General features: G+C 46.8%; 1 protein-coding gene across 1 annotated transcript in view; it reads right to left on the bottom strand.

The window, feature by feature from the left end:
• The window catches only part of CHRDL1 (chordin like 1), a 69240-nt gene that overhangs the window by 13792 nt on the left and 28412 nt on the right, over positions 1–27036 (bottom strand). Inside the window, exons 4-8 of the mRNA XM_029607626.1 lie at positions 26319–26412; positions 10884–11029; positions 7357–7450; positions 3165–3232; positions 1794–1968 (exon numbers count right to left, since the gene is read on the bottom strand). Coding sequence (XP_029463486.1) covers positions 1794–1968; positions 3165–3232; positions 7357–7450; positions 10884–11029; positions 26319–26412 — 577 coding nt within the window. The remainder of the gene's footprint in view (positions 1–1793; positions 1969–3164; positions 3233–7356; positions 7451–10883; positions 11030–26318; positions 26413–27036) is intronic.

Here is a 27036-nt window from a genome sequence, read left to right on the forward strand (position 1 = left end):
GGCAGTCCGTGGGTTGCCCCACAGACCGCCCCTCTTACCTCCAGCCCGGCCCGAGTTACGCTGGGATGCTGATGCTGACTTCCCCAGAACTGTTCTTCGAAGAAGTGAGATACTGCTGACGGCTCCTGCGTAGCGCGTGTGCATCTCTCTTCTGGCTTTATAGGGACCACATTGGGAAAATCCCTGTGGCCCCCGAAGATGATGTCACTAGTACTGCCCTATTAAAGGGCAACTTGTGAACAGCAATTTGCCTTGGCAGCCGGTCAGCCTGCTTCGTTTAGTAATGTGAGTTGCCAGCTTGTCCTCATTCTTCCATTCCAGCTCATCTTTGACTCCAGGGTCCATGTCCTTCTTCAGTTCTTCTACGTGTTCCTCACCTGCCTGTTTGTTCCTTGCCTTCCTGCCCTGCCTATCCGTCCCCTATGGACGGATACCCAGTAATTGACCTTGGCCTGATTCCTGGACATCCTTGCTTGCCGCCAGCCACTGATCTTTGCCTGTCTCTTGGACATCCTTGAACGCTGACTGCCGCTGATCTCAACCTGCCTCAGGATACGCCTAGTCTCTATCTGCTCCGACCCTGCTACTTCAAAGGATCACTGTCATCCACAGAGGCACCTCCTAAGAGCTACCGGACCTGGCACCCAAAGACTCAACCCAAAGGGATTGAGGACTGGTAAAGGCAAAGCTCCAGTTGGGTCTCGGCCTCATCCAGATCCACCTGCTGACAGTGGGGACCTGCAAGGCTCCTCCCTGTGGGTTGCGCCAACTCCACCTCAGCCTAAGGATTCACGGCCGCAACACCGCATAGTGATAGTGGGCGGCTGAATTCAGATGTTCAGCCGAGGATGACTTTCAAAGCCGGGTATCTAGATACCTAACTCTGCTAGATCCCAAACCTGCCTTAGTGATTCCATAGCCAGTCGATCCCCAGACTCACCGTGGATATCCTGAAAACCCAAGTGACTGTGGGGTCACCAGGATGACTTTGGGCAGCCCTGTCCTAATCAGTCTCTCAGTACTCTCTCTCTATAAACTCCCAACTGCAAACGCAGATGCCCAAACCATCTAGATTATTGGGTTTTCTTGAAAACGTCACCTAGATTTTGACTGTTTTGCACTGAAACTTATGGTGAAAGGTGTTTGCACGGTTCAGTCTTTCACTCAGATTCAGAAGTGAGCGTTTGGCTTCCCACATGTACCCTAGTTCTATGGAGGCTGCTGTGCGACGCTGTACCCCTCCTACTGGACCCATTTCTTTTCATTTATGATCTTGAAAGTAACGACCTATTCTTTTGGGGATGGTCTCCACTGTGGCACATATTGCAGCTTTAACCGCATCGGCGAAGGCATGCCTGAGCTATTCTTTGCATTTCTATCTTCCTTTTTGGCCCAGCGTTTTTATTCTGCTTTTCTTCATGGGTTTCCAGCTCAATAGAAATCAGCCTCTGCTGGGGTGTCATGAGCCTTCCTGCAAAACTAGGCAGACTTTTTTTTTTCTCTATTTTTAACCACCTGCACCCCCCCCCCCCCCCCACTTAACTCAATTTCCATAGCAGCAGTCGTTGGCCAGCACCTAGATACTGTGACTTCCTCTGGAATCCAGAAAGTGGGCACTCCGAGTCTGGCCATTCGTTTTTGGCTGCCGCATGATGGCGGAGGCTTCCTTCTCCCCAAGGACTCTTCAGTAGCATCCCCAGCCAGTCCCGGGGGACAGACGCCAGGCTTGGGGACGCAAAGTGTATTTGGGAAATATTTGGTTCAAAGACTCATGAGCCAAACCTGCCCCTTACCTCGTCCGTGCTTGTGTCTGTTATTGAGGACAATTTGTACGATTGTTCCTGTTGCCTGATGAGGATCTGAAAGGACCCCACGATTACTCCGAGCATTGGGCAGGCGTGGATTGCTCATTGCCTGTCTGCTGGAACTAGATGAAAGGTCATAATGAGAGCGATGGTGCGAGTGTCTCTGTTACACAGAAGCACAAAAAAACAAAACGTTATTAGGGTGAGAAGGTCTTACTTGTTTACATTACTTTATCTTATTCCTTGATTAACCACAAAATCATTAAAAAAAAAAAATCAATATGTGTACAAACAGTACAGAACACGATAATTACAACCATATAACTACAATTAAAAATAATACAAATCAAACACGATAAGTAAAACAACATCAAATAATTAAAACAATCCCAATTATAATATGTAAAATGCAATACAAAGTACAAGAGAAACAAAATAATTGAACCTAGCTAAGGATGGAGATTCAGAATTCAGGAATTGAGGGCTTTAATAAAAAAAACCCCAAAACCAAGCCTGACAACAATATATTCTGTAAATTCCCTAACCTTAGCATGTTGGTTCCTAGAGTTATAAGAGGTGCACCATGAGTTTGGAGCTGTGCTGGGTAAGACAGAGAGGATCGTGGGTAGAAGCAGGGCTAGTGCACAGTGTTTGGCCAGTTCTACCCAATGGCTTGCAAATGCCAGGGATAAGTAAAAGGTGACAATTCCTGGGCTGATGAGTGAAGGCATGACCCAAAGCTCTCTTCCCCCAGGAAAGGTGGAAAGTCGATGCGGGAAACACGTTTAACTGTCAGTCCTAGGGTAAGAGAGAAAACCTGGTTGCTGGCTCTCCAGCTGCACTTCCAGGACTGGAGATGGCATCAGAGATGCCAGGGATGGTTTACAAACAGACCCCTCCCTATTTCTCAGTCAGGGCCGGTTCTAGCTTTTTTTGCTGCCCTGCAAGAACAATTACTGTGGTTTTCTCCAGAACCCAGCCCCTTAGGATATCCAGGAAGTGCTACTGCAATTCCCTACCCCCGTCCCCGCCCAGTAACCGTGAGCGCTCCCTCTCCAGGAGCAGAAGCCAAGTCCAGGAACTGCATTGCATTGACTGAATTCATTTTGGTCAGCAGCAGCAGCATTTCAGGTTCCACATAAACCCACAGTGAGAACTAAGACTGGCCTTGTATAGAAATATATTCTGTGTCCTAATATAACATTTTTTTTTTAACAGTTACACTAACAACAATCTATCCAACGTCAAAATATCTCCTTTTCCGACTCTCCCTGTGAGTTTATTCCATCAGTCATCGCTTCTAATTTTTAACGGCTTGGTGCGCAGAAGATCTTGCATCGCTCCCTGGTACACACATACCGCTTCTCGACTGGCAGGCTGCCGAAAGGTATCGCCTTCAGGATGCTCCCAGGGCAACTCTCCATCACCTAACAAAGGATAAAATGGCATTAAATAGCATAGAAAGAGATTTATTCTGCCTTCCGTCCAGAAACATGAGCTGAGACTGCAGCGGGTAGCCAGAGAGGTCTGAATCCCAAGGTTGTCCGGACTATAGCTTGTTGGATGCTCCTTTCCATCACTAGAGCGTGCTTGAAAACAACAGGAATTTATTTTGGAATGAAAATATACCCTAACTGAATACACATTTAGTTGTTTGTTTGGACTTTCTTCCACATTTTCTAATGCGTTGAATACATCTGGTCTGGGCTTCAAAGATGGTATCTTTGTCTAAATGTTTATCCTGCCCTCACTTAATCCTTCACACTCCTACAGGCATATAATTACAGTAATTCAGCTTGATTTTTGTGATTATAAAGGGGCATTAAAAACACCTAAGGAGGTCATTTTCAAAAGGATTTATGTGCTTAAAACTGTGTTTATGCATGTAACTGTGCTTTTGAAAATTGCTACGATAGATGCTACTTTTACACATGTAGTTCCTTTGAAATTCACTCCTAAGACTCCATATAAAGTAAAAATGTGTCTTGTGCCCCACCATAACAAAATATGTAAAATATCAGCAAGAGAGAACAAATGCTGATAGGTAATATTAGTTCTACTGTAGGAAAAAACACTTATCCACCGAAGACAGGTGAATTCGTGAACTGAAGCTCATGGTTTGACATCTCTTTGTATGACACAATGAATACACTCAGACTCTGAAATAATCTCCCTAGAGATGTGGGAACAATTCACAGTCAAAAACCAGGCAAATTTTATCCAAGGTTTGAGTTTGACTAATTTTTCAAATTTCATTCAGATTCAATGGGGAAATCCATTGCATTTTGTAGAGAATCTTGGTTAAAATAGAAAGAAATCAGTGAAATCTAAAGTGGGTTCGTGTGGTGAAAAGATCTTTATTCTTTTTGAGATTTCTTATTTTGCACTGAGACCTTTTAGTTTTCCATTAAGACCTTGCGAGCATCGACCCCGGATTTTCGCATCGACCCCGGATTTTAAAAGATACGCATGCGCATACTTTTAAAAAATCTGCCCCTTAGTGTTTGGGTAATTGCCAGGTTCTTATGGCCTGGATTGGCCACTGTTGGAAACAGGATGCTGGGCTTGATGGACCCTTGGTCTGACCCAGTATGGCAATTTCTTATATTCTTATGTTCTTAATGTCAGAATTGGGGGGACTTTTGTGTGAGGTGCTAGCAGCTCTGTTCCACCTTCCTGGATAGCCCCTTGACCCCTGCAATATTGCGGCTTACCTAACCGTAGTGCCATCGTCATTGTGCTAGGGCTACTCCTGGCCTGCAGCAGCATTTCTTTTCAGGGGATTTTTGTGTGAGGTGCCAGCATCTGTTCCATCTTTCTGGATAACCCCTTGAGCCCATTAACGTTGCAGCTCACCTGACTGTAGCACTGAAATCATCGCGCTTTGGCTACATCTCCCGGCCTGCAGTGACATGCAGCCCCTGGTGCATATTGTCTAAGCCGTGCGCCATGGGGCACACCCCTTAGGGAAAGAATGGGCAGAAAACGTAAGAGGAAGATAACTGGAGCCCCTGCAAACTCTACGCCAGTGAGAGGTCCTCTAGATGCTCACTTTGTGCGGTGGTGCTACCGGCAATTCAAGTGAGGAGGCCGCTGAAGCATCTTTGAGCCCTGGAGGTAGGGTTGTCCCATCACTATATATATATCAGCCATGGAAGGGGAGAGACAAGGTTCTCTGGGTTCAGAAGCAGCTGGAGGCTCATGGCTGGAATAAGTGGCTCTCTGGATCAACATCAAGATCTTGAGATCTCCTGAATCCAATGAGTCAAGATCATCTTACATCATTAAATGTACCAGCTAGTGGTTTCGCCTCTGACTCTGGTAGTTAATCCACCTCCAGGCTTCAATGGAGGTGATATAGGAGGGCCTGTCCCCAATTACTCGGATGTGACTCTCAGAAAATAAATGGATGGTGGTTAAGCTTACTGAAACCTCTCTTGATGGTACTTGTGAAGAAATGGCCCTGAAATCCCTTCCTTAACCAGTCAAGGACCAGCCTTGAGGTTTGGTTCACCTTAAATCCTGAAGGAAGTCAGAGCTCTGAGGGCAGGAACCTGCTGGGAGGGGAATAAAGATTTGAGCCCACAAGTCTCCAGGAGAAGGCGGCTCCTGTAATATCTCTGACCTGAGCTGAAGCTGTGAGGACACTGCTGAAGGTAAGCAGTCTACATGCTATCTTGTGAAGTTTGAAGTGCTATAATAAAGCTGGAATCTTGTGTGAAAGAAGCTGGAGTTAGTTTGGAGAGTGTCTTCAGCCGGAAGTTGCTTGGTCACCCCACAGATGGTGTCAGTTCGGGGATTTTTTTTCTCTTTGCAAGGCACAGAGAAAACCCAAATCTCCAAGGGGAGGAACAGAAAAAGAAAAGTTTTTTAAAAAAAATGTGTGTCCTGTCAAAGAAGCAGTTTGGAGGCAAAGCAGGGCTGCAGCGTGCACCAGAGCACTGAAGAGAATAAAAGAGCACACAGAAGTAAAACAGCTGCCAAAACTTTCTGCATGTACACAGAGAATTGAGCTTTAAACAGGGGAAGGAGCACAAGCGTGCATAGAGTGCTGAGGACTATAAAAAACTGAGGATCAAGAAGGGGTACAGAGGAGAAAAAAACAGGTTAAAGTATTTTCTTCAATAGGGAGAGCTGAATCGTGGGGCCTGAAAGCAAACATTGGTTTAAATGTACCACTGATAGTAAGGGGGGGTCAGCTCTGCTTATGTAGTCAGTACCAACACAAATACATTTTAAAAGGAGCGCACATGCAGACATAAACACGCGTATTGGGCAGCAAGAAAAAATATGCTCAATTTTATATCGTGTGTGGAAGTACACGTGTACCATTTAAGATATCTCTACCGCGTGTATGTCTTGGAGCCTTTACGCGGGTACTCAGAAATGACCATGGGGGGGGAGGGAGAGAGAGAGATTCATTTAGAGAGACAAACTAACATTCTCTCTATATATATATATATATTTCCCACTGTAAGAGGGTTTTGGGGGGGGGACGACAGTGTTACAAGGGTCTATAGACCCTTGCACCCTAAGCAGACCAATGTAACATTAATCCCCCCAAAACCCACCCTGTTGAAAGTGCCCCTTTTTACAGTGGGAGATATATAGAGTCTCCCCCTCCCCCAGAGTTCAGGACCCGCTCTGGCCCAAAATCTCCAGACTTGCACCTCATCGGGAGCAGTAGTAAAGTTATGCAGGTAACATGGCACATGTTGCCATGGTCAGCCTTGCAAAATTCAGGGGTTACGCACATACATCTTGGCTCCACCCCAGAACACCCGTTCCCTGCCCCTTTTCTACCTCCTTGTTCTTGACGCACGCACAGGTATGTAAGCGCATACTTCCCGGCTTCTGAAAATTCGCATTGCTTCCACGTGGCCCAAATACGCATGATTGGGGCCGTTTCCTAATTAATTAAACTGGTTCCTGTCCATCATTAATCCACCTGTTGAAACTTCCAATCTTTAACTTTGCTCCCAAACACTCTTATTTGTCTGTCTTAAGCCTCTGTGTAGACCTGTAACACAACATTATATAAATGTTTAACAATCAATGGTTGTTAGATGGGTAGTGAATGGAAAACCTTTGGGAAACCGTGTCAAGGAGAATCTGAGTTTTATGATTGTCCATTTAATAATCATCCCTCATGCACACCCCTTGTGGCTCCAGGGTAACCAAATGTAAAAATGTGTATCTATCTATTTATCAATATATATATATATATATATATATAAGGTACATATCTTATGAGACAGTAAACACACATTGAATAATTGCAATGAGATTCTTGGGGAATGGGATTTCACTTATCAAGAGATATCTTTTCCCATTTCCTAAGATTGTGCAGGAGGTATATAGCACACATGTGGGGAGTGCTTACTTCACTTATATCTAAGATGTTTATCAATGTTCGGGAGCTACTTGTTCTAGAATGAGTGCCAAGCTCTCTGCATGTGCAAGGAACAACATGTCAGCTGAAAAAGAGAGCGAGTGGTATCTATCGCAGCATGCAAAGGTAAAAGTGTCTTGTTAGTACATGGGGTATTACCTCTGCAAACCTGGCAGCAGGACTCAGGCATGGAAACTGGGTCGGAGCAAGTCAGCGTGGGGCAGGTCCTCAGGCCGCAGTACACGGTGCCTTCCTGCCGTTAAAAGATGAAGGGAGGAAGCTTTCACAGGTCCTGTGCTGGGGAGATTTTCCCATGCGTCACACATCACAGCTCTTCAGCTCCGCTCCTGCATATCATACTCCAGGTCTCAGCCTGCCCTGGTTTTTAACTCCCATCCCGTGGGATATTGAGATATGCGTCCCTACTTGGACAGTAGGAAAAATAAGGCTACAGGTCACCGTGAGTTTACCCAAGCGCTGCAGGCCCACAGGGCCGGGCAGAGCCTGGCCTGCGTGTACCCCACTGCATTGTTTAGGGCAGGGGGCAGGCTGCTCCGGTCCTCGAGGGCCACAAACAGGCCAAGTTTTCAGGATCTCCAAAAATGAATGTGCATGAGATAGAGCTGCACACAGTGGAGGCAGTGCATGCAACTACGCCTCATGCACGTTCATTGTGGATATCCTGAAAACCAGGCCTGTTTATGGAACTTGATGATCGGGAGTTTCCTAAATCTGACCCAGGGTTTAGTGACATCAGGGCAAATCCAAGACTGATTCTGCCTGTTCCTGGTGGTGACCTGGATCTTTCTGGCAATCCCATGAGGGTTAAAGAAAACATCTCCTATCAGCTGGACTCTATAGAGAACTTGTTATAATTATCTCCCTAATAACATGCTTAGCTTTAGTCATCATGGATATAAGGCTATGAAAGAGTAAAGAAATAACAAAATGGAATGATTACAACAAATGCAATTCATGAAAACAATCCTGGCCATATTTGCCCGAGTCTGCTTTAGCATTCAGGGCACCAAAGAACATGGGAACAACCAAGCACTTACAGGTTTGTATTCAAGACCAATTATAGGCCAGACAAGTAACTTCATTCCGACATCTACGTCGTTGATGAATGGGAACGTCTGACCCATTGGAAGATGCCAAGAGGTCGGAAACTGGACTTTGTTTTTCCTTCGAAAGCAGCTGTGCCGGTCCCTTGGGGCCTGAGCTGCCCTCTCAGGCTGCCCGCTTCTCGCATGCCGGCAGCACGTGACCAGGGGGCGTGGTGCGTGGCGGGTTCTAACGGTTTTCTCCATTTCAATCGGGAGCATGAAGAAAAGAACTGGGAATTTGGTTCCTAAATGTACGCGGCCGAAAGTCAGAGGGCAGAGACGTGCGGCCTGCAAATTCTGAGGCCGCCCTGATGGGCGAGGGGGGAAGGAGCTCTTCCACAGGGAAAATGAGGCCGAATTGTTAGACCTGCAACGTTTCCAACCAGGCTGATCGCAAACATGACACGACATCCCTCTTTTTTTTATTTTAACAACTTGTAATTTTTCCCCCTGGCTCCAGGAAACGTTTGGATTAACCGAATCCCAAAATGGTGGAGGAGGAAGGGCAATGATTAAGCAAATATCAGAAAGTGCCTGGTTCCCTCCACGGTTGTTCGTTGGTGCCCTAACGCCCGAAGAAACAACTTTACAGGAGCCTGAATGTGTGAAAGCTGGGAGGCGTTCCCCCTTCGTGGCTGTTTTTGGGGAGTATAGCAAAGTCACAAAAGCAGTCACCAAAGACTCTAATGGGAAAAGGCCTGCGTGAAAGTTGCAAAAATGAATAGTTTTGTCCAGTTTTGCTTTTTGGGGGCTAAAAAAAAAAAGAGAAAGAAACATGAGCTGCTATATAAAGGAAAATCTTCTCCATTGCTAAGAAGATGTTCTGAGCTACTTTTCACACAAAATCAGAAAAGCCTTTCACTTTCACAGCTTTAATGGCTGTTTCTTTTATTCCTATGAGTTTGGGGTGACGCCACCTACGGGTCGGAGGTTGACACGGCAAGGATTACAGGCATTGAGAAGGAGCAGAGGCGCGCAAAGGATTTCACCGTGAAAGCTTTGCAGCCCAAGCCGAAGAAAACAAACGGCGGACAATTTACGCTTCTGAATTTAAAAATAAATTGCCATAGAATTTTGCTAGGCAAGCTCGGGACCCGCACTGTGCAACCTGGCAAAATTATCCATTTCTGCAGGCTTGCAAGCCCCCACCTACCAAGCCCCCTGGGGTCATTAATACTTTTTTTGCAATATTCATCTTACGTCTAGATTTGGTACAATCATTGTACAAAAGTGTCATCGTGTTACGGCGTCAAAATTATTGTCTAACAAATATAAAATGAAAGTGCAAGTCAAAGAGGAATGAAAATAAAACCTAGAGAGAAAACTAGAGCGAGAAGACAAATGTAGGACTCTTCTGGGGTTCGTTCCATCTTTCTTAGGTTAGGATGGAAGAAAAGAGAGCATTTTTTTCTTGACCTGGCAGTTTCATCCTGTCTCTTTGGACTTCCAGCTCCATCAACCAGGTGCTGTGAGCCTTCGCTGGCAGCTGTATTGCAATATTCTTACCCGATTTTACATTCCCACCCAACTGATTTTGGGGGCAGTTAGAGCAAGGCCTTGCCCCCAGTGCTCCTTCCGAGATCCTGCAATCACGGGACCTAAATCCGACCACTGGGTGTCACCGTTGCGCAATGACGGTGACTCCCTCCTTCTCGGGGTGGGGACTGCTGTGAATGCCAGAAATCAAGTCTAGGGTCCTGTGCAGGCAGCGAACGGCACAGCACTGTCACTGAGCCGCCCACCCAGCCAGGAAGACAATGCAGTACGGAGGAGATCAAATTTGTTAGGACTGAGTCAATTCATCTTTCATTCGAGGCTGCTGCTCCTACTATTCATTTGTGCAATCGTCTCATTCTGAGATATGAAGAGAATTTGTACAGCTGCATCATCAGCAACACGGCTTTTTATTAAACAAGCAAGAAACTGCGAAAAAAAACCTCCTGCAAACCGTAATGGCTGCTGCATTTCTACATGAAAAGTCTCCAATTCAAGTCCCTGACCCAATGCTCTTGCAAACATACAAATTTTGCTGGATATTCACGGAAATACTGGCAAGGTGAAAAGCTCCCAGTCTGGGCCGGCCCAGTAATTCAGCAGAAGTGCTGCTGCACACCGTTGTGTTGAGGACCCGTTGGGTTCAACTCCCAGACCTGGCTTCGGCTTCCCAGACTTGCAGTGGTTTGGAAGGCTGCAGAGGTAGCACATTCACAGTCCATCGGCGAGGTGGGGGAGAGGGGGGGGGGGAGGAGTGTCAGCTGTCGCTCAACTGTGACACCCAACTGGTCAGACCAAGGTCACTGCAGGCCAGGATCTAGGGGGAAACGCAGTCTGCGGCTTGTGGCCAAAGACTATCACTGTAATCGCTGAATTAGGTAGGGATGATAAAAATGTGTGTATATGGGGGGAGGGGTGGGAGTGAACCCCATGCAGTTGTGGCTGAAGGCTCACAGCATCGTGGCCCAATAGAGATGACGTCTATTAACTTGAGCTGGGAGGGGGGAGGGGAGGAACGCCTGTACATCCTAACAGAATGAGCGAGTGATGGAGAAGGCGAGTTGAAAGCGGGGTTCAGCCACTTACGGAGCAGCTGCACTGCGTGCACTGGTGGGGCTGCCTGCTTTGGAAAAGCGCGTCGGACCCAAAGGTCTCCCCGTGGTGGTAGAGGGTACCGTTGTACTCGCAGGACTTCCCACTGGCTCCGCTGCCCGCTGGGGAGAGGGCGTCCTCTGGGAAAACACAAAACAAATACACACACATCACTTTTCATGAGCAGTCTGGAAACTGTTCAGGGACCACTGCTGTATAAACAGAGACCGGGGACGTGCAGTACAGGAGGAGAGGAAGCGAACAAGCTGCCAGTCATCTGTTTTTATTGGATTAACCTATTACTGATGGTAACTGGCTCCTGAGAGTTCTCCTCCCTTCCTTGGTAAATGCAAGATTTCACTTGCAGCTTGTTTGCTGACTGTTGTTTGTAGGGATTTAAGTGAAGTGGTATGGAAACCACATTCTACAGAAGTAAATTTGTCAGTCTTCATGGCAGAGAGAAAATACACATGATTTAGGACCAGACCTCAGAAGGGTTTATTCCTCCCCCTCCCCATTTTGTGCCTAAAAGGACCCACATAAGGATTATGCAAAAAGGATGATGTACATGAGTCTCAGAGACCCAATAGATCCCTTGGTCACATCTGGATAAGGGACCCATGTGGGCTTCAATTGCCTATAGAGGCACAGTGGGTTATTGGGTTTTGCCTTCCTCTGGATTGCTGCTGGGGATCAGGTTGGGTTCGTTGGACCTGTGGTCTTCTCTCCAGCCAACTATACATTTAATGCTACATGACATCATCTTTTGATAATTCTCATGATGGGTTCAAATAAAAGCTATCACAGCCAGCAAAGATGTCAATAGTATCACATTGAGGGAGTCATTTATAATTTTCCGTTAAATAGCACGACACATGCTAATATACAAATGTCACATTAGTTTTGCAAGTGGGAGGAGTTTGGGCAGAGTTAATGGTAATGAGTGGCTCCTAACGTTAAATGCAATAGAGTAACACACAGCAACGCGGTTTTAACGTTGGAAATAACTACACTTTTTTTCTGTGCATTGTGCCCTCATTAGCTGTGCATTACCAAAAAGGTTTTTATTAGGTTTGGGTGGCAGTTTTACATACACAGAGGTATGAATAGCAAAGTTGACATCGCTGAAGATTTTCTGTCATTTGGAGTAATGGAAGATAAAAGAGGAGTTGATTTGTACATGTGGCGGATACATCTCCACCGTCTGATGCAAATGGAAAGCTTCCCTTCAAAGACAGACCCGCAACGACGGAGACGGTTTCTTCAAATTTGGAATGAACATATACAGGCGTTACCTCATCGAGCCCGGAGTCTGATTCTTAATTGTTGAATGGACCAATGGACTGAGACGTAATCCACCCGTGTATTCTTTAATGTGACATTCATAACATGGACCTTGATTAACCAATTGGGGGTTGGGAAAGGGATTAATATTTAGCAGTTATTGATGTAATGTTCCAAGTATTGGGGGTAAAGAAGGAAATACTTATCTCTAATACCATATGTGCTATTTCAATTTTTCATAATAAAAATTGTTTATAACTAAACAGGCATGCGGGCGCACATGTACGCAAGTTTGTCGGCCCACGCCCAGGGGTGTGGTCATTTTCTAACATAAGCGCATATATGCGCGCTTAGGGGCAGATTTTAAGAGCCCTGCTCGCCTAAATCCGCCCAAAACCAGGCGGATTTAGGCGAGCAGGGCCCTGCGCGCCGGGAAGCCTATTTTACATAGGCTCACCGGCGCGCGCAGAGCCCTGGGACTCGCGTAAGTCCCGGGGTTCTCCGAGGGGGGCGTGTCGGGGGCGGGCCCGGTCGTCGCGGCGTTTCGGGGGCGTGTCGGCAGCATTTTGGGGGCGGGTACGGGGGCGTGGCTACGGCCCGGGGCGGTCCGGGGGCGTGGCCGCGCCCTCCGTACCCGCCCCCAGGTCGCTGCCCGGTGCGCAGGAGGCCCGCTCGCGCGCGGGGATTTACGCCTCCCAGAGGGAGGCGTAAATCCCCGGAGAAAGGTAAGGGGGAGGTGTAGACAGGGCCGGGTGGGTGGGTTAGGTAGAGGAAGGGAGGGGAAGGTGAGGGGAGGGCGTTAGAGGATTCCCTCCGAGGCCGCTCCGATTTCGAAGCGGCCTTGGAGGGAACGGGGGTAGGCTGCGCGGCTCGGCGCGCGCCGGCTATACAAAATCCATAGCCTTGCGCGCGCCGATCCAGGTTTTTAGCAACTACGCGCGTATCTGCTAAAATCCAGCCTACTTTTGTTTGCGCCTGGAGCGCAAACAAAAGTAGGCTATTCGCGCTCCTTTTAAAATCCGCCCCTTATTATAAAATAGCTTGGACATACGTACATATACGCTCAATTTTAAATGGACACACACATGTGAGCGCAAATGCCACGTCTACCGCATAAGTAGGGACATTTTACAAGGGACACGCGCCAATGCCATTTGCCGTTTTCCCATTTCATTCCCAGTTTGCCCAGTTTAGGGATAGGACTTGCAAACCCCCCTAGTTTAATAGCATCTCTTCCCAACCCTTAAAACCTCTCTAACTTGTCCACATGTTTTTGTTTCCACGCTTACACATCATCCATAGCAGAAGTAAAGTTACGCAGCAGGGGACCCGGTGCATGCACGTATACATATGTGCAAATTTCAGGTGTGAATCCCGGAACGCCCATGGCCCGTCCAAACGTTTTATGTGTGTGTCCAGCAGGAGATGCATGTGTACACACGGGCAGATTATAAAGTCCGCTCAGTGTGCGCCTGCCCGACATATCCGCGCATCCCCTAACTGATGCGCGTCGGGCTTTTAAAAATTGACCTTTAAGAATTTCCTTCCATTCTGTGTCTGCGTGGAAAAGAATTTAGGGAATCTCGGAAGGATGGAGGGCTGCCATCTCCAAATTAAAAAAAGAAAAAAAACAAAAAACAAAAAACAGGGATGGGTTCATGGGCTATATAGGTATTACCAATTATTAGGCTTATTCAATTACCAATTATTAGGCTTTTCAATATTTGATGATAGTTAATGTGACTTTCAAGGCATACTTCACTTTCAATCCATATCCAGCATAGCTCCCTGCTTCAACGGCAGGGGAGAAGAAAAACTAATAATTCACGCATATCCAGCATAGCTCTCTGCTTCAACGGCAGGGGAGAAGAAAAACTGATACTTCACGCATATCCAGCATAGCTCTCTGCTTCAACGGCAGGGGAGAAGAAAAGCTGATACTTCACGCATATCCAGCATAGCTCTAAGCTACAACGGCAGGGGAGAAGAAAAAAGGATTCGCACTCACAAAGCGGGGAGTAGCTGGCTTGTTACGGCAGTTACTACCCCAAACCAAATAAGCCTGATACTTCACTTTCAATGCATATCCAGCATAGCTCTCTGCTTCAACGGCAGGGGAGAAGAAAAACTGATACTTCACGCATATCCAGCATAGCTCTCTGCTTCAACGGCAGGGGAGAAGAAAAACTAATAGTTCACGCATATCCAGCATAGCTCTCTGCTTCAACGGCAGGGGAGAGGTAAAACTAATAGTTCACGCATATCCAGCATAGCTCTCTGCTTCAACGGCAGGGGAGAAGTAAAACTAATAGTTCATGCATATCCAGCATAGCTCTCTGCTTCAACTGCAGGAGAGAAGAAAAACTGATACTTCACACATCCAACAGAGCTCTCTGCTTCAACGGCAGGGGAGAAGAAAAACTGATACTTCACGCATATCCAGCATAGCTCTCTGCTTCAACGGCAGGAGAGAATAGTTCATGCATATCTAGCATTGCTCTCTGCTTCAACGGCAGAGAGCTATGCTGCCGCTTACCCAACTAATCAAGCTTGATATTTCACTTGGAAGCAGCTCCATCACTGCTCTCTGCATTAATGGTGGGGGTGGAAGGGTAATAGAACCAAAGGTTACTAAGAGCTAAGAGAAACAGATAAGTATGAGAAAGAAAATGTGTGAAGCTTGCTGGGCAGACTGGATGGACCGATTGGTCTTCTTCTGCCGTCATTTCTATGTTTCTTGGCATTCCATGCAGAGATGCATTTATCAGTGTTACATGTCCACGAGAGAGCGTTTTGGGTTGACTGTGCTGAAATACCCGTTCACAGCACCAAAAGAATACAAAAAAGGGAGAAGGTCTGCATTCTGTCTGGAACAGCAGCGAAACACACATAAGGTGAACTTTAAAAGCCCGTCACGCGTGAATATGTCGGGCCAGCGCCCACCGAATGGATTTTAAAAGCCCGCTGGGCTGGGCTTACACTCTTATCCTGTCTCAGCTGGTCCTGCTCTCTAGATTTTTCCTTGTCCCACAGGCTCCGCCCACTGAGCTCTCTCCATGGGATTTAAGGTGGACCACACATCTACCCTGGTCTTGCATACACAGAAAGGGGGAAAACATGGTCACTCCATCACAACTCCCCCCCCCCCCAGCTTGGACCTACTGGTCTATGTGTCACTACTCCCCCCAGATCCCATCCAGGGAAGTACCACCCCCCACTCTCTTTTATCTGGCCTCCCACCAGCTAGGCTTGAGGTCAGGGATCTAGAGTCAGACTCACTCCCACACTAAGATTACCCCAGACAACATTATTAGTACCACTCATTGTAGCCCTCACCCAGTGTACACTCCCAGTCCTTTATTTGAGACCTCTGCTGGCTTCCAGTTAAATTCTATCCTAGCTAGACTGGCTGTGGGACTTGTAATGAGTACTCTCCAATCTTCTCTCCAGTGATCTCTGCACCATCACGATCAGTGCCCTCTGGCGACTCCACCACGGCTCTCGCTGACACCTCATCAGTGCCACGCATTGGCTCTTCTATAGCCCCTCTTGCTGGGCTCTACATTCCCTTTCTCAAGGATCTCCATGACTCCTCCTTCTGGGCTCTCCCCAGCAGCACCTCCACCTGGCTTCTTCATAGTCGCTCTCACTGGAGTCTCCATGGCCTTTGTGGACCCTTCAACTGGCAGTGCTTCTCTCAGGCTCCTCCATGCTGCCTGGCTCTGGCCACACAATACTGCCTCTCACAGGTCACTTGGTACTGCCTCATTTTGGGCAGTCTGTATTGCCCTCTCAAGGCCTCTTTTCAGTATTTGGGCATCCTATAATGCCTTCCCCTGGACTTTCTGTAGTGCCGAGCTCAGGCTTCCCTGCAGGGTCCCTCTCAGGCTTCTTCCTAGCTCTCTGTCACCCCTCTCTAGGGGTCTCCACAGGCCCTCTCTCTGTAGGCCATTCCTTTGAGCTCCTCCATGGGCTCCTGGGTAATATAGTCTTTTGTACTGCCCTCTGCTGTGCCTTCTCTGCATTCCCAGTGGTTTCCTCAGGTCATTGTCACAACTCACCCAGCTCACCAGAGATCTCTGTGGTACCTTTCTCAGGGGTCTCTGCAGCCCCTCCTTCCAAATTTTCCATGCTACCTGTTTCTTGGCTCCTTGCATTGTCCCTTGGTTCTCCATGAGCATATTGCCACATCTCAGTTAGCATTTGGTCCATCTCTGTGGCCAACACCTGTAGCCATTCCTCTTTCTGGGCATCTGTGGCATCTGGGAGTGGCTCTGCTGGCCCCACTAACCAGGCTGGCCTTTCCATCTGCCACGCCTCCAGTCTCAGGATCTACATCTTACCTGGCTCAAGAGTGGGGAACTCCCACTACACAGAAGTACATGGCTATGCATTTAAATTTAGTAGGAATAATGCAATAAAATGCCCTGATTTAATTGGATCTTGTGAGCTCTAGGGACACAGGCAATGACAGGCTGGGCTGTGAAACTGCACCAACCACTGAAGTACCATTACAGCTAAATAAACCCTGCTTTGTTTGAACTTTTGTAATGCTGTTTATTTATTTAAGCTGGATTCCATTTTTTGCAGAATATCTTAATTACAAGATTTGTTTGGTTTGTGGCAGGGCAGGCGCTGTCCATCTTCAGCTGCGACTGCCGGGCAGAGGGAAGGAAGTATTAGGTGGTACCCTAGCGGATTGACAATCCCTTGTTCACTTCTTCAAAGGCTTTTCTGCCAGTCTGGTGAAAGGTAACACAAGCTCCCTAGATTCCAGCCTCTCCCGGGATCAAGCATGGAGGCTGCTTTTTTCTTAGCGAGGCAAAAACACCTACAAACATAAAATATGATAGTGCAGTGCTAGTTCTGCACTTGCAGTTTTTGTGGCCGCGTAGCTGCTGCTGTGTACATCAGCAATGTTTGCTGCTGGGAGCAGCCTTACTGCTATAAATCACCAAATCCTCTTATGCCCCTTCAAGGAACATCAGCTCTGTCCCATCAATGCTTGGTTGCTGGAAATGTTTGCTAAAGTGCTGTTATAAGAATTTACTCCAGTGCCTTATTCACTGTGATACAGATGTTCTCAGGACCCTAAGAATGGAACAACAGTTCCACAGGAATAATACAGAAATACAGTACAGCTGGAAACAGAGGTAATAATTCTTTTTTATGGGTGTACACACGAAGCCCTCACATCCCGCTGACCCCTGGCGTCCGAGGCAACTCTAGTGACCAGTCACCAGGACCTCACCACTAGCGCAGGAAACATGCTCACCCAGGGCGGGCACAGGAAGATCGCCTGCTGCAAAGCTATTCCCAGCATGGTGCATCCTTGGACCCAGCAGTAAAGCAGCACAGTCCTCACACTGACATTTCAGATCTGTAAATATCACAGATGCCTGCAAGCAGCTTTTTTTTTCCCCCTTACTTGGCGCACGAGAGGCTGACTCAGGTTAACTGACTGTGTTTCATGTTTGACCTTCACATTTGTATCCTATGTGTATGTGCTAGATTCTTTTTTTTTAAGTTTTAAAATCCCCAGATATGCTTTATGACTGCCACAATAGCCTCTTTCATTTTATTCTCTCTTTCCCTTCTCTTCTGCCCTCTGTCTCTGTCTGTCTCTCACTTGCACTCTCCCTTGAGAGACCACACTGTGGTTTGTTTTTTTTTTAAATACTTTTCTCACCACCCTTACTGCTGCTTATTCAAATACCTCGGGAGGGTCATATTTGAAAAGCCGCATTCTTTGGCAGAGTTAAGTTCAGAAAGTATTTTTACACTGCAGCTTTCAGGGTCACCCGATTCCAGGCTCAGCAGAGACCCCCACAAACACGTCAGGACTTTGCATCTCTCCCACAGATACACCAGGACCTTACCTGCCCCACAAATACACCCATGCCTTATTCTTTACTTTACTGCTTGCTTTTGTGAACCAGCATTAGACCAACCGTAATGCACCAGAAACCTTAAACTGCTCATAAAGTTTAATGCGTACACAAATATCTGATAACTGTGCGAATCATCATGAACCTAAAAACGTACTCTCACACCACACTGTTCCCTCCCCCCCCCCCAAAAAAAGAAATAACCCACCCCCAAGCTTTGAATTCTTAAATCTTACTTCTCCAACAGTTCTTCAAGATAACTTTGGCATCTTGGCTACACACTGCCCTGAAAAAAATAATGGGAAAAGACAAAATACTTTGCATTGTAACTCATTGTACTTTCCCAAGATGTTACATGCCAGCAGTGTTAGCGGGCCGGTGTCCAGAGGAAACATGTGTGATCCAATGAGTATTTATTGAGCAGGACCAGTGCTGTCGTGCACAGCATGGGGACGTGGAAGGAGGGCTCGATGAATGCACTTATCTTCTTTCAGCTTAAAGAAGTGGGAATCATAGAACAAAGAGATGAAAGATACCATCCGCACATCCCCAGGCACAGAAATAAGGTAATAGCGCAGGGAGGATAACTCACTAGACTTGCGCGCATACGTGGACACGTGGAGATTTGTCCCAGTCCACCCGGTGCAGCGGGCTGGTGCACAGCTCTATAATATACCCTATTCTCATCTCTGAAAGTATGCACGGAAAGCACAGGCTTTCTCTGTTTTATAAACAAACCTGCGTATATTTTACACGTAAAAAAAACAAACCCCATAACCTGTAAACATGAAACCCTGATTCATTCATGCAGCACGTGGAGGTAGGTATATTTTAAAATATGTGTGCAGGTTTGAAGTCACCAGTTTGTCGATGCCTCCACCAGTTTACCCAGTCCATGTCCAGTTTACCAAGAGTCTCCTAGTACTTAAGACCCAGTTCACCCAGATCTCCCACCCATGAATGGCAGACGAGTCTGATATCAATTGAACAAGTGTAAAATTGTATAAATTGCCTAATGTATTTGCATAAATCTCATATAAAATAGCAATTTTTGCATGACCCCATCCCGGACCTCCCCTAGAAAGCCCTCTTTTGGCTCACTTAAATGTATGTGAGAAGTACACAAATATTTTCGATATTTATATAACAGCATATGTTACCGAGCGCGCGGGGCGCGGTCGCTTCTATAGCAGGTGGTGAGCCCTTGGGCCACGGCAGGACTCAGGGAGGAGCCCCAAGCCCCACCGTGGGAGGTGAGCCAGGCAGGAACAGAAGCAGGGGGTAAGGAGCGGAGTCTGGCCCTCAGCCGGACCTGCACGCCCATAGCAACCAACACTGGGATGTTGATTGATGAACGGTCCTCCAACTGTTCCAAGCCCTTTCGGACCTGCCGCTGGGTACAGCATAGGGCGGCAGGCTGGACAGAGGCGAGGGCAGACAGAGTCCTTAGAACTGAAGACATGAGACGGGGGCTGAAGCAGACATCCAAGACAGGGCTGAAACAAGACATCAAGGCAGGGCTGAAGCAGGATACGGGCACTGTCTCTCAAGGCGCCCTACACAGCTGGACTGGTCACGGACCACCCTGTCCTACAATCGCGGGAGCAGACACGTGCAGGGAGGAGGAAGCGGTGGGTTACTGCACTCCTGGCAGTCAAGGCAGGGTAGGTTGCTGCACTCCTGGCAGCCTAAAGCAGGATTTGCTGCACTCCTGGCAGCCTCAAGCGGGGTTTGCTGCACTCCTGGCAGCCGAAAGCAGGAAGGAAAGGCGGGAACTGGATCAGGCACTGGATCAGGAACAGACATCAGGCAACATCAGGAGCAGACATCAAGGCAACTTCATAGACAGGACAGGGCGCCATCAAAGCAAGGCTGACCACGGAGGACCTGGATCAGGAGAGGTTACAGACAACTGTAGAACCCAATCCAATGGCAAACTGGAGCTGAAGAGGAAGTCCTTTTATACAGCTGATGTGGGCAACTCCCTTGGAGGAGTTTACTTGGACTGCCCCTCACTGGCCCTATAACTGAGATGGAGCGCTGCGGGCCGGCCCCTAGGGAGAAGGGCGTGGCCGAACAGGAAGTCCAAATAGAGCCATGCAAGCCACTCTTCTTACGAATTGGTCTCTAGCGCCCTCACTAGAGGGCGCTAGAGTAATGTGTTGTTTCTCCTTCCCCTTCTTTTGTTGTCCCTTTCTCCTTTTGCTTTAAGGGGGCGGGACGGCCTTCGGCCACCCCCACCTCCCACCCTCCCACAATAGAGCCATGCAAGCCACAGGCAGGCCTCAGGAACAGCTAGGCTTCCCAGGCCCTGGAGCACATCCTGGATGTTACACAGGCGAGGCCCTGGCTTCGAAGCGGCCTCCAGTGGAAGGTGAGATACCACCTGTAGCGCAGCAACAGGGGGGATCGTAACAGCATATATGTGACAACAAATTACTTATACACATATATGCTAATTTTTCATGTGCAATTCCTTTATGGCCAATTTCGCTGAAGGCCAGAGGTTGTAAGGAATTTCTCCCATTTTGTTGTCTATGGCACAAAAGGTGAGGGCATCTGGCTCTTTGTATCTATGGGGAAAATGCTTAGTAAGGCTCCTACAGAGGAAGCCTGGATTTAAAAATGTAGAAGAGCTTAGAAAAAACCTAGCCACACATGTTCTGAGATAGTCCAGTGAAAGCTCTCATCTGTCACTTGCCCGCCAACTCTTATTTCTACATAGAAATAGAAGTATTGGCTTACGTCTTTGTTGGTCAACAGAATTAAGCTTCACACACCACTTGAACCACTAACACAGTCTGCAGTTGTATCTATGGCTCTTGTAGAGCTTCCAGCCATGCGGTCAGGGGTTCTTTGTGAAGTCCGCCTGCAGGGTTCCCACCGTGTCACATACAGCTCGCAGTGTCAGGGCTTCTTAAAAAGTATTTCCTAGAATAACTAACTTTGGGTTCCATCAGATTGATTGCCCTGTATTTCAGCAGCTACTGGAGTTCCAGTAAATAAAGCTTTACTTGATAGTTCCTGTTACCTAAGTGTAAACAGAAGGGCGGTTTGTCTACCTTAGTTCATATGTGTGGACAGGAGACAGAAGGGCTCAAAGTAACATTAACTTTGCCAGCTTTCACCGGCGTTATTTCATGAGCAGTCAGAAGCAGGGACTGAATATGGGAAGAATGCTATTTAATCCAGAATCTAAAACTTCAACTAATTCATGTAACTGGATTAGCCAGATCTAATCCTGAGGGCTGGGAACAAAAACTGCAGTTGTGAGTATTTTCAGCGTGCAATGAATGTTGCACTTGCAGCAGATTGAAAGAGCCTATGCAATTGCCACCAGTGTACAAATCAAACAAAACACTGGCCCATTAATTTTGGAAAAAAACAGCAAATGAAATTTTCAACTGCAATTTTAAAATAATGAACAAGGTAAGTTTGATGGCTGGTACAAATCTGCATACAAAAAATTGCACCCACTAACAAATATGGATGTGCAGTCATTTTTCTGTTCAGTTCTTTCATTTTGGATGCATTTTTTGGCCAAATTTCTTTTCACATTTTTCAAGTCATTAATTTTGGAAAATTGCTTGCAGAATTTTCAAATTGCACACGCAGGTTGCAGCTTGTGTGCACAATTTGCCAAAATTAACAACCCTAACAAATTTCCCAATTTTCAGGATGAGTTGAGTTTCGGTTTGATTGCAACGAACCAAACTGAAAATCAACTCATTTAGATCCATTTTCATTTTTGGATCTTGAGAATACACGTGCCTACTAACAAACTTTCGATCAATCCTGAAATCAGATCCTACGTCAAATCAAACTACCATGCAGGCTTTATGCACTTTTTTACCCCTGAAATTTAAAAATGGTCCAGTCTCTCATATATATCTTTCCTTGGAAGGGTGATGCTATTTTTGTAAGGAGAGGCAATGAATCATTGTTTGCACACTTCAAACCAGCTGACATACTGTACATAGTTCTTTGGCTATTTAACAGAAGACAATTCTGAATAAAACTAAGTGTAGAAAAGCCAGGGTTGGTCCCTGTAATCTGATTCAGAAGTGATAATACAGCCATTTAAAAACAATGCCAATTTTAAGAATGGAGTTCACAAGAGCAGAGTCAGCCCATGCCACATCACAGCCTGAGGGCCAGACTCAAGGCTTGGGGGCCAACATTTGCATATATGTTAATGTGTGCAGTATTTTCGACGGAAGCTATTTTTACCACGAGCTGCATTGGTGCCTTGGGCAAAGATGGTACCATTTTTAAATCGAGGAAAAGCTCCATGATTGCCATTCCATGTCCTTGCTTTTCCTGCCCTCTGCAGGGCAACTTGCACAAAACTTGGCAGTCCTAGGAAATTCATTATACAAATAGATACTCACACTTCTGCAGGGATATACCGTATTATTGCATATATTTTTGCATAGTCCTACAAGGTGGTTGTACCCTTTCTCCTCTGGAGACCTGGATTCATATCTGACTAATGTTCCATGTGAAATGCTTTGCAGTACTTATTCATGATTTATGTAGCATATGCTAGATGTATGCCATGCTGTACAGAGACAAAATGGACGGTTTTTACTGCTTTGAGCTTAACAAACAAGGAATAGGCTTTGAGTTAAGACAGACTGAGAAAATTTAAACTGGGTGGGAATAAACTGAATTGAGTATCATAAAACATATATTGGGATCTAGAAATGTTTCAAGGAAAACTTTCATTACTGAAATCCCTAATAACCTATCTGAGGGTGACCTGAGGAGCTCCTTCTTGCACGGTGCCCAGCTCTAGCCAGTCCTATTCGTTTCTCATTTTTGTTACACTGAAATGAATGACATGTGCTATTATGATATATTTATATTGTTACATCAATGCAAACTACAAAAATAATCAGCAGAAATGCATGGAAAGTGATTTCCAGCTTCTTTCTCTCTTTTCCTCCGAAATGACACCTAACTCCACTCTCCTGAAACACCAGGAGCCTTTCCACTGGACGGATGTGGCTGGAATTTGGCAGAAGTGGTGACACCTTGGTAAGAGGCTCTTCCACCAAATTTCACCAAAACCTGTCCACAGAAAGGGCCCCTGATGCATGCGTACAGACGTACGGACAGATAGACGAACAAACCATGATCTGGGTGCTCTTGCATTGAGAAAGATATCTCAAAATGGAGTACAGGGTTAAAAAAACAAACAAATATGGGACAATGTAGGAACAGTGCTGAAGACTTACAAGGAGATTTTAACCTGCACGGGAGGAGGCCCAATGATCAGCTTCTTGAACATCAGAAGAAAGCTCATTACCGAGGGAAATAAAAGGGATAAGGCATGGATGATGGTGGTGGCTTGCTTAATGCGAGGGATACTGAGCAGGGTGTGGGACTGAAAGCAAAGAGGATGGAGCGCTGTTCCCTATGAGTGCCACTATCTTGGTGAAGTGGAAAGACAGACTGCATTACCTACCAGTGAAAGGGGCAGTCTATGTCCATCCCAGGTCTATTGACCGATACGACATGGTTTGGGAGGCTCCGGAGTTGAGCCGAGTGGAGGCTTTTTGAAGGATGCGCTTCCTGATGGCTTCCTTGGCCCTTGATGATTCTTTGAGGAGGATGCCAGTGGGCCCAGGATCAGGTGGTGCTGGAAGCTGTGGTTTAAGATCAGTCACCCTTCTGATAATGTCAGCAGGGTGGTGGCCCGTGGAACTATCATGCCAACACCGTTGGAGCTCCCGTCATCGGCAGGTTCCTCAATTGTGGCAGCTGAATTACCTGGAAGCACCGATCCTAACTTGCTGAATGAATGTGTGGCATCATAGGGTATATTTTTACACCTTGGAGAAACCACAAGTGTTCTCCCTTGAAACCGTTTGGTTTACAAAAGAGGGACTAGGAAGAGCACTATCTACTCGGGTTTCACCAATAACCGTTAATTATTAGGATTTTGATGAAATGGGAGGAGGAGAATGTGAAAAATGGTGAAATTGGAACAGAAGGTGACTCATCTTCAGACTTACACCTTATTATATCACAAGGTGGAAAATGTCAGTCTGTGTAAAAGCTAAGAATTTTAGATTGATAACATTTCCAAAAATAAATATGATGTCACCTAAGGAGATTTTTAAAACAATAGATGTTAGAAATTCTTAAAATACCAGTGGCGTCTCTTCCCCTGTTGCTAAAGCCTTTTATTTACCATCACCAAAAAGATCTTTGGGTAAAGAAGATAAAGACATCAGGAGATGGGCAGGTGAGAACTGCAACATTGATAGTTGAATTGGTTTTGAAGCCAGATCGGGACTGGATAATGAGACCTTTCTTAGACACAGAGAAGAATTCTTTAAATCTAAAATTTGGAGATTCCCAGATGTAGCTGCTGCAACTCAGAAAAGAAGAAAGCAGGTCTTGCTCTTAAGGCCAAGGGTAATACAAATGAAAGCTGTGTTTTTCCTTAAGTATCCGGCTAAGTGTTTAGTTAGATACTAGGATGTTCAATATGTTTTCTTTGAACCTAGGCAGCTTGCCTTAGTGCTCAGGTGGAAGTCATGGGTCTAGTCCAGCTGAGCTATCTGCAACTGAGAAGTCATCCTCTCAGGAGTCTTTTTTTCGGCTGTTTGACTATGAAGGTCGTCTTGTTTTCCTTTTAGTATATGATTCTTCGGATTTATGATTGTTCATTCTCCCATTACTCGTGGACTTATGGAAGATTTGTTTTTTCTTACTTTATTTATCTGTTTGGATTATTTATCTATAATTTGCCTTTCAAGATGTATTCTTGAGCGTTGAATATAAAGTTAATAGAAATTAAATTACATTAAAAAAAAGAATCTGTGCAAGCAAATGATGCAGGGAAGTGGGTGAGGGTCTTAAAATAAGAGCACCACCCTTGAGGTAATGGCAGGCCCAGATTTAGGTACAGGCAACTTATCCAACTGCCTCTGGTACCTTACAGGTGCTGGAGCAGCGCCATTGCTTGCCATGGCTAATTCGGATCCTGCAGCCCCGGTGCCACTTCTCTCCTCTAGCAGCACCAAAAAGATGATGAAAAAGCATCACGGAGCTTTCAGCAGCCTTCACACGCCGATGGGTCCTGTGGAAGGAGTGGAGCATCACAGGGTTCGTCGTGCACAAGGGCTGCTGAAGGCTCCCTACTGCTTTTTCTTCACCTTGAGGAGGGAGGAGGAAGGGGATTTTGGCAAGAGGAATCATCTCCACCCCAGGGAGGAGGGGGAGGATAAGACTCCACCCCACCTCAACTGCAGGGAGGAGGGGGAGGATAAGACTCCTCCCACCTCAACTGCAGGGAGGAGGGGGAGGATAAGACTCCTCCCACCTCAACTGCAGGGAGGAGGGGGAGGATAAGACTCCACCCCACCTCAACTGCAGGGAGGAGGGGGAGGATAAGACTCCTCCCACCTCAACTGCAGGGAGGAGGGGGAGGATAAGACTCCACCCCACCTCAACTGCAGGGAGGAGGGGGAGGATAAGACTCCACCCCACCTCAACTGCAGGGAGGAGGGGGAGGATAAGACTCCTCTCACCTCAACTGCAGGGAGGAGGGGGAGGATAAGACTCCACCCCACCTCAACTGCAGGGAGGAGGGGGAGGATAAGGCTCCTCCCACCACTGCCTATGGGTGTAGGTCGCCGTAACGCAACCCTGAGTGATGTGGAGCTGGAGGGTCGGAAGGATTTTATGTGAAGGACCCAGAGTGGCATTCTTCCCCAGAGTTGGCCAAAGTCTGACTACTTCTTGCCAGTGATGATGCAGACTGGCACTAGATGGCTGACAAGATGCTTCTGTTCAGAGTGAGCTGAGGGCAACAACTGCTAGAAGGCCATTACCAGAGGAAAGAAGCCAAAGGGTTATTGTGCCTTATTTTAAATCCTCTCACCCTGTACGGTGCAACCCGGCAGCCACTCAAGTTTCCTCACTGGCCATGGTCTGGGATGGACGTCTCCTCTTCAGCACTGCTCTTCTGCTACTGGGCGTTCACTGCGGCGGTGGCGGCCTCCATCATGCCCCTCTCAGAGCCCAAATACATCATCTCCAGGATGTGTTTACGCCCCACCCCCCCTCTCTTTACCCCTGCTTTCCCCCACTGGGCAGGAGATTCAGACCCGAGTGCTACCACCAAGCCATGGGGGCCAGTTCCCAGCCATTCGCCCCCCCCCCCCGAGTTTCAGCCACCGCGTCTGCTCCTTATCCCACAGCGGTCAGAACATGTCGGGGGTTCTCAGCGGGTTCGTCCTACCTGGACACCGGGGACAGCACAGCTGCGGTAGATGCACAGGGCTGGGGCAGGGCGGACTTGGACATCTCACCCTGCTGCACAGGACATTGCCACTCTAGGAGAAGAACCAACAGGGACAGTGTCAGCACTTTCAGGTTAGACTGCAGCAAGCTGGCAAACTTTTAGAAATGAAGGAGACTGCTCATCGGAAGCTTTACACAAGTCCAACTGTGGGTCCAGTACAACGTAAGAGCTGCACCCGCACCTGTAAGCAAGAAGCACCTGTAGTGAAACACTGGGTCGCTGCTCACCAAGCATGGGAGCAATATAACATGTTGTGATCCAGCAAGCACTTTCTAGCAGAGCTGGGGATATTTCCCTACAATTAAGACAAACTATAACTCCTTTCGCTTTAAATCAATCTATCAAATAGGAGGTCTTTTTTTTTTTTTTTAATTCTTCTGGATCCACTTTTAGGAAATTTAGATTCTTGCCAGGTTGTTTATAAGCTTGGTGTAGTTTTAATAAATACAGGTTTCAAGGACTCATATTTAGTGTGTTCAGGACACATTATAGCCTTGGCGATCACAACAAACGTTCAGCAGTTTTCGAGCTCACTAATATCTCCCTGATGAAGTTAACAGACTTTGTCCTGTTAGGGTCCATCTAAGGAACACCGAATTGAGTTGGACAGATTAGTGGTTGCGGCCTTATAATGATAGTGGCCCATGGTTCATTA

The sequence above is a fragment of the Rhinatrema bivittatum genome, chromosome 6 (assembly GCF_901001135.1).
Source record: "Rhinatrema bivittatum chromosome 6, aRhiBiv1.1, whole genome shotgun sequence".
In the NCBI taxonomy this organism is placed as follows: domain Eukaryota; kingdom Metazoa; phylum Chordata; class Amphibia; order Gymnophiona; family Rhinatrematidae; genus Rhinatrema; species Rhinatrema bivittatum.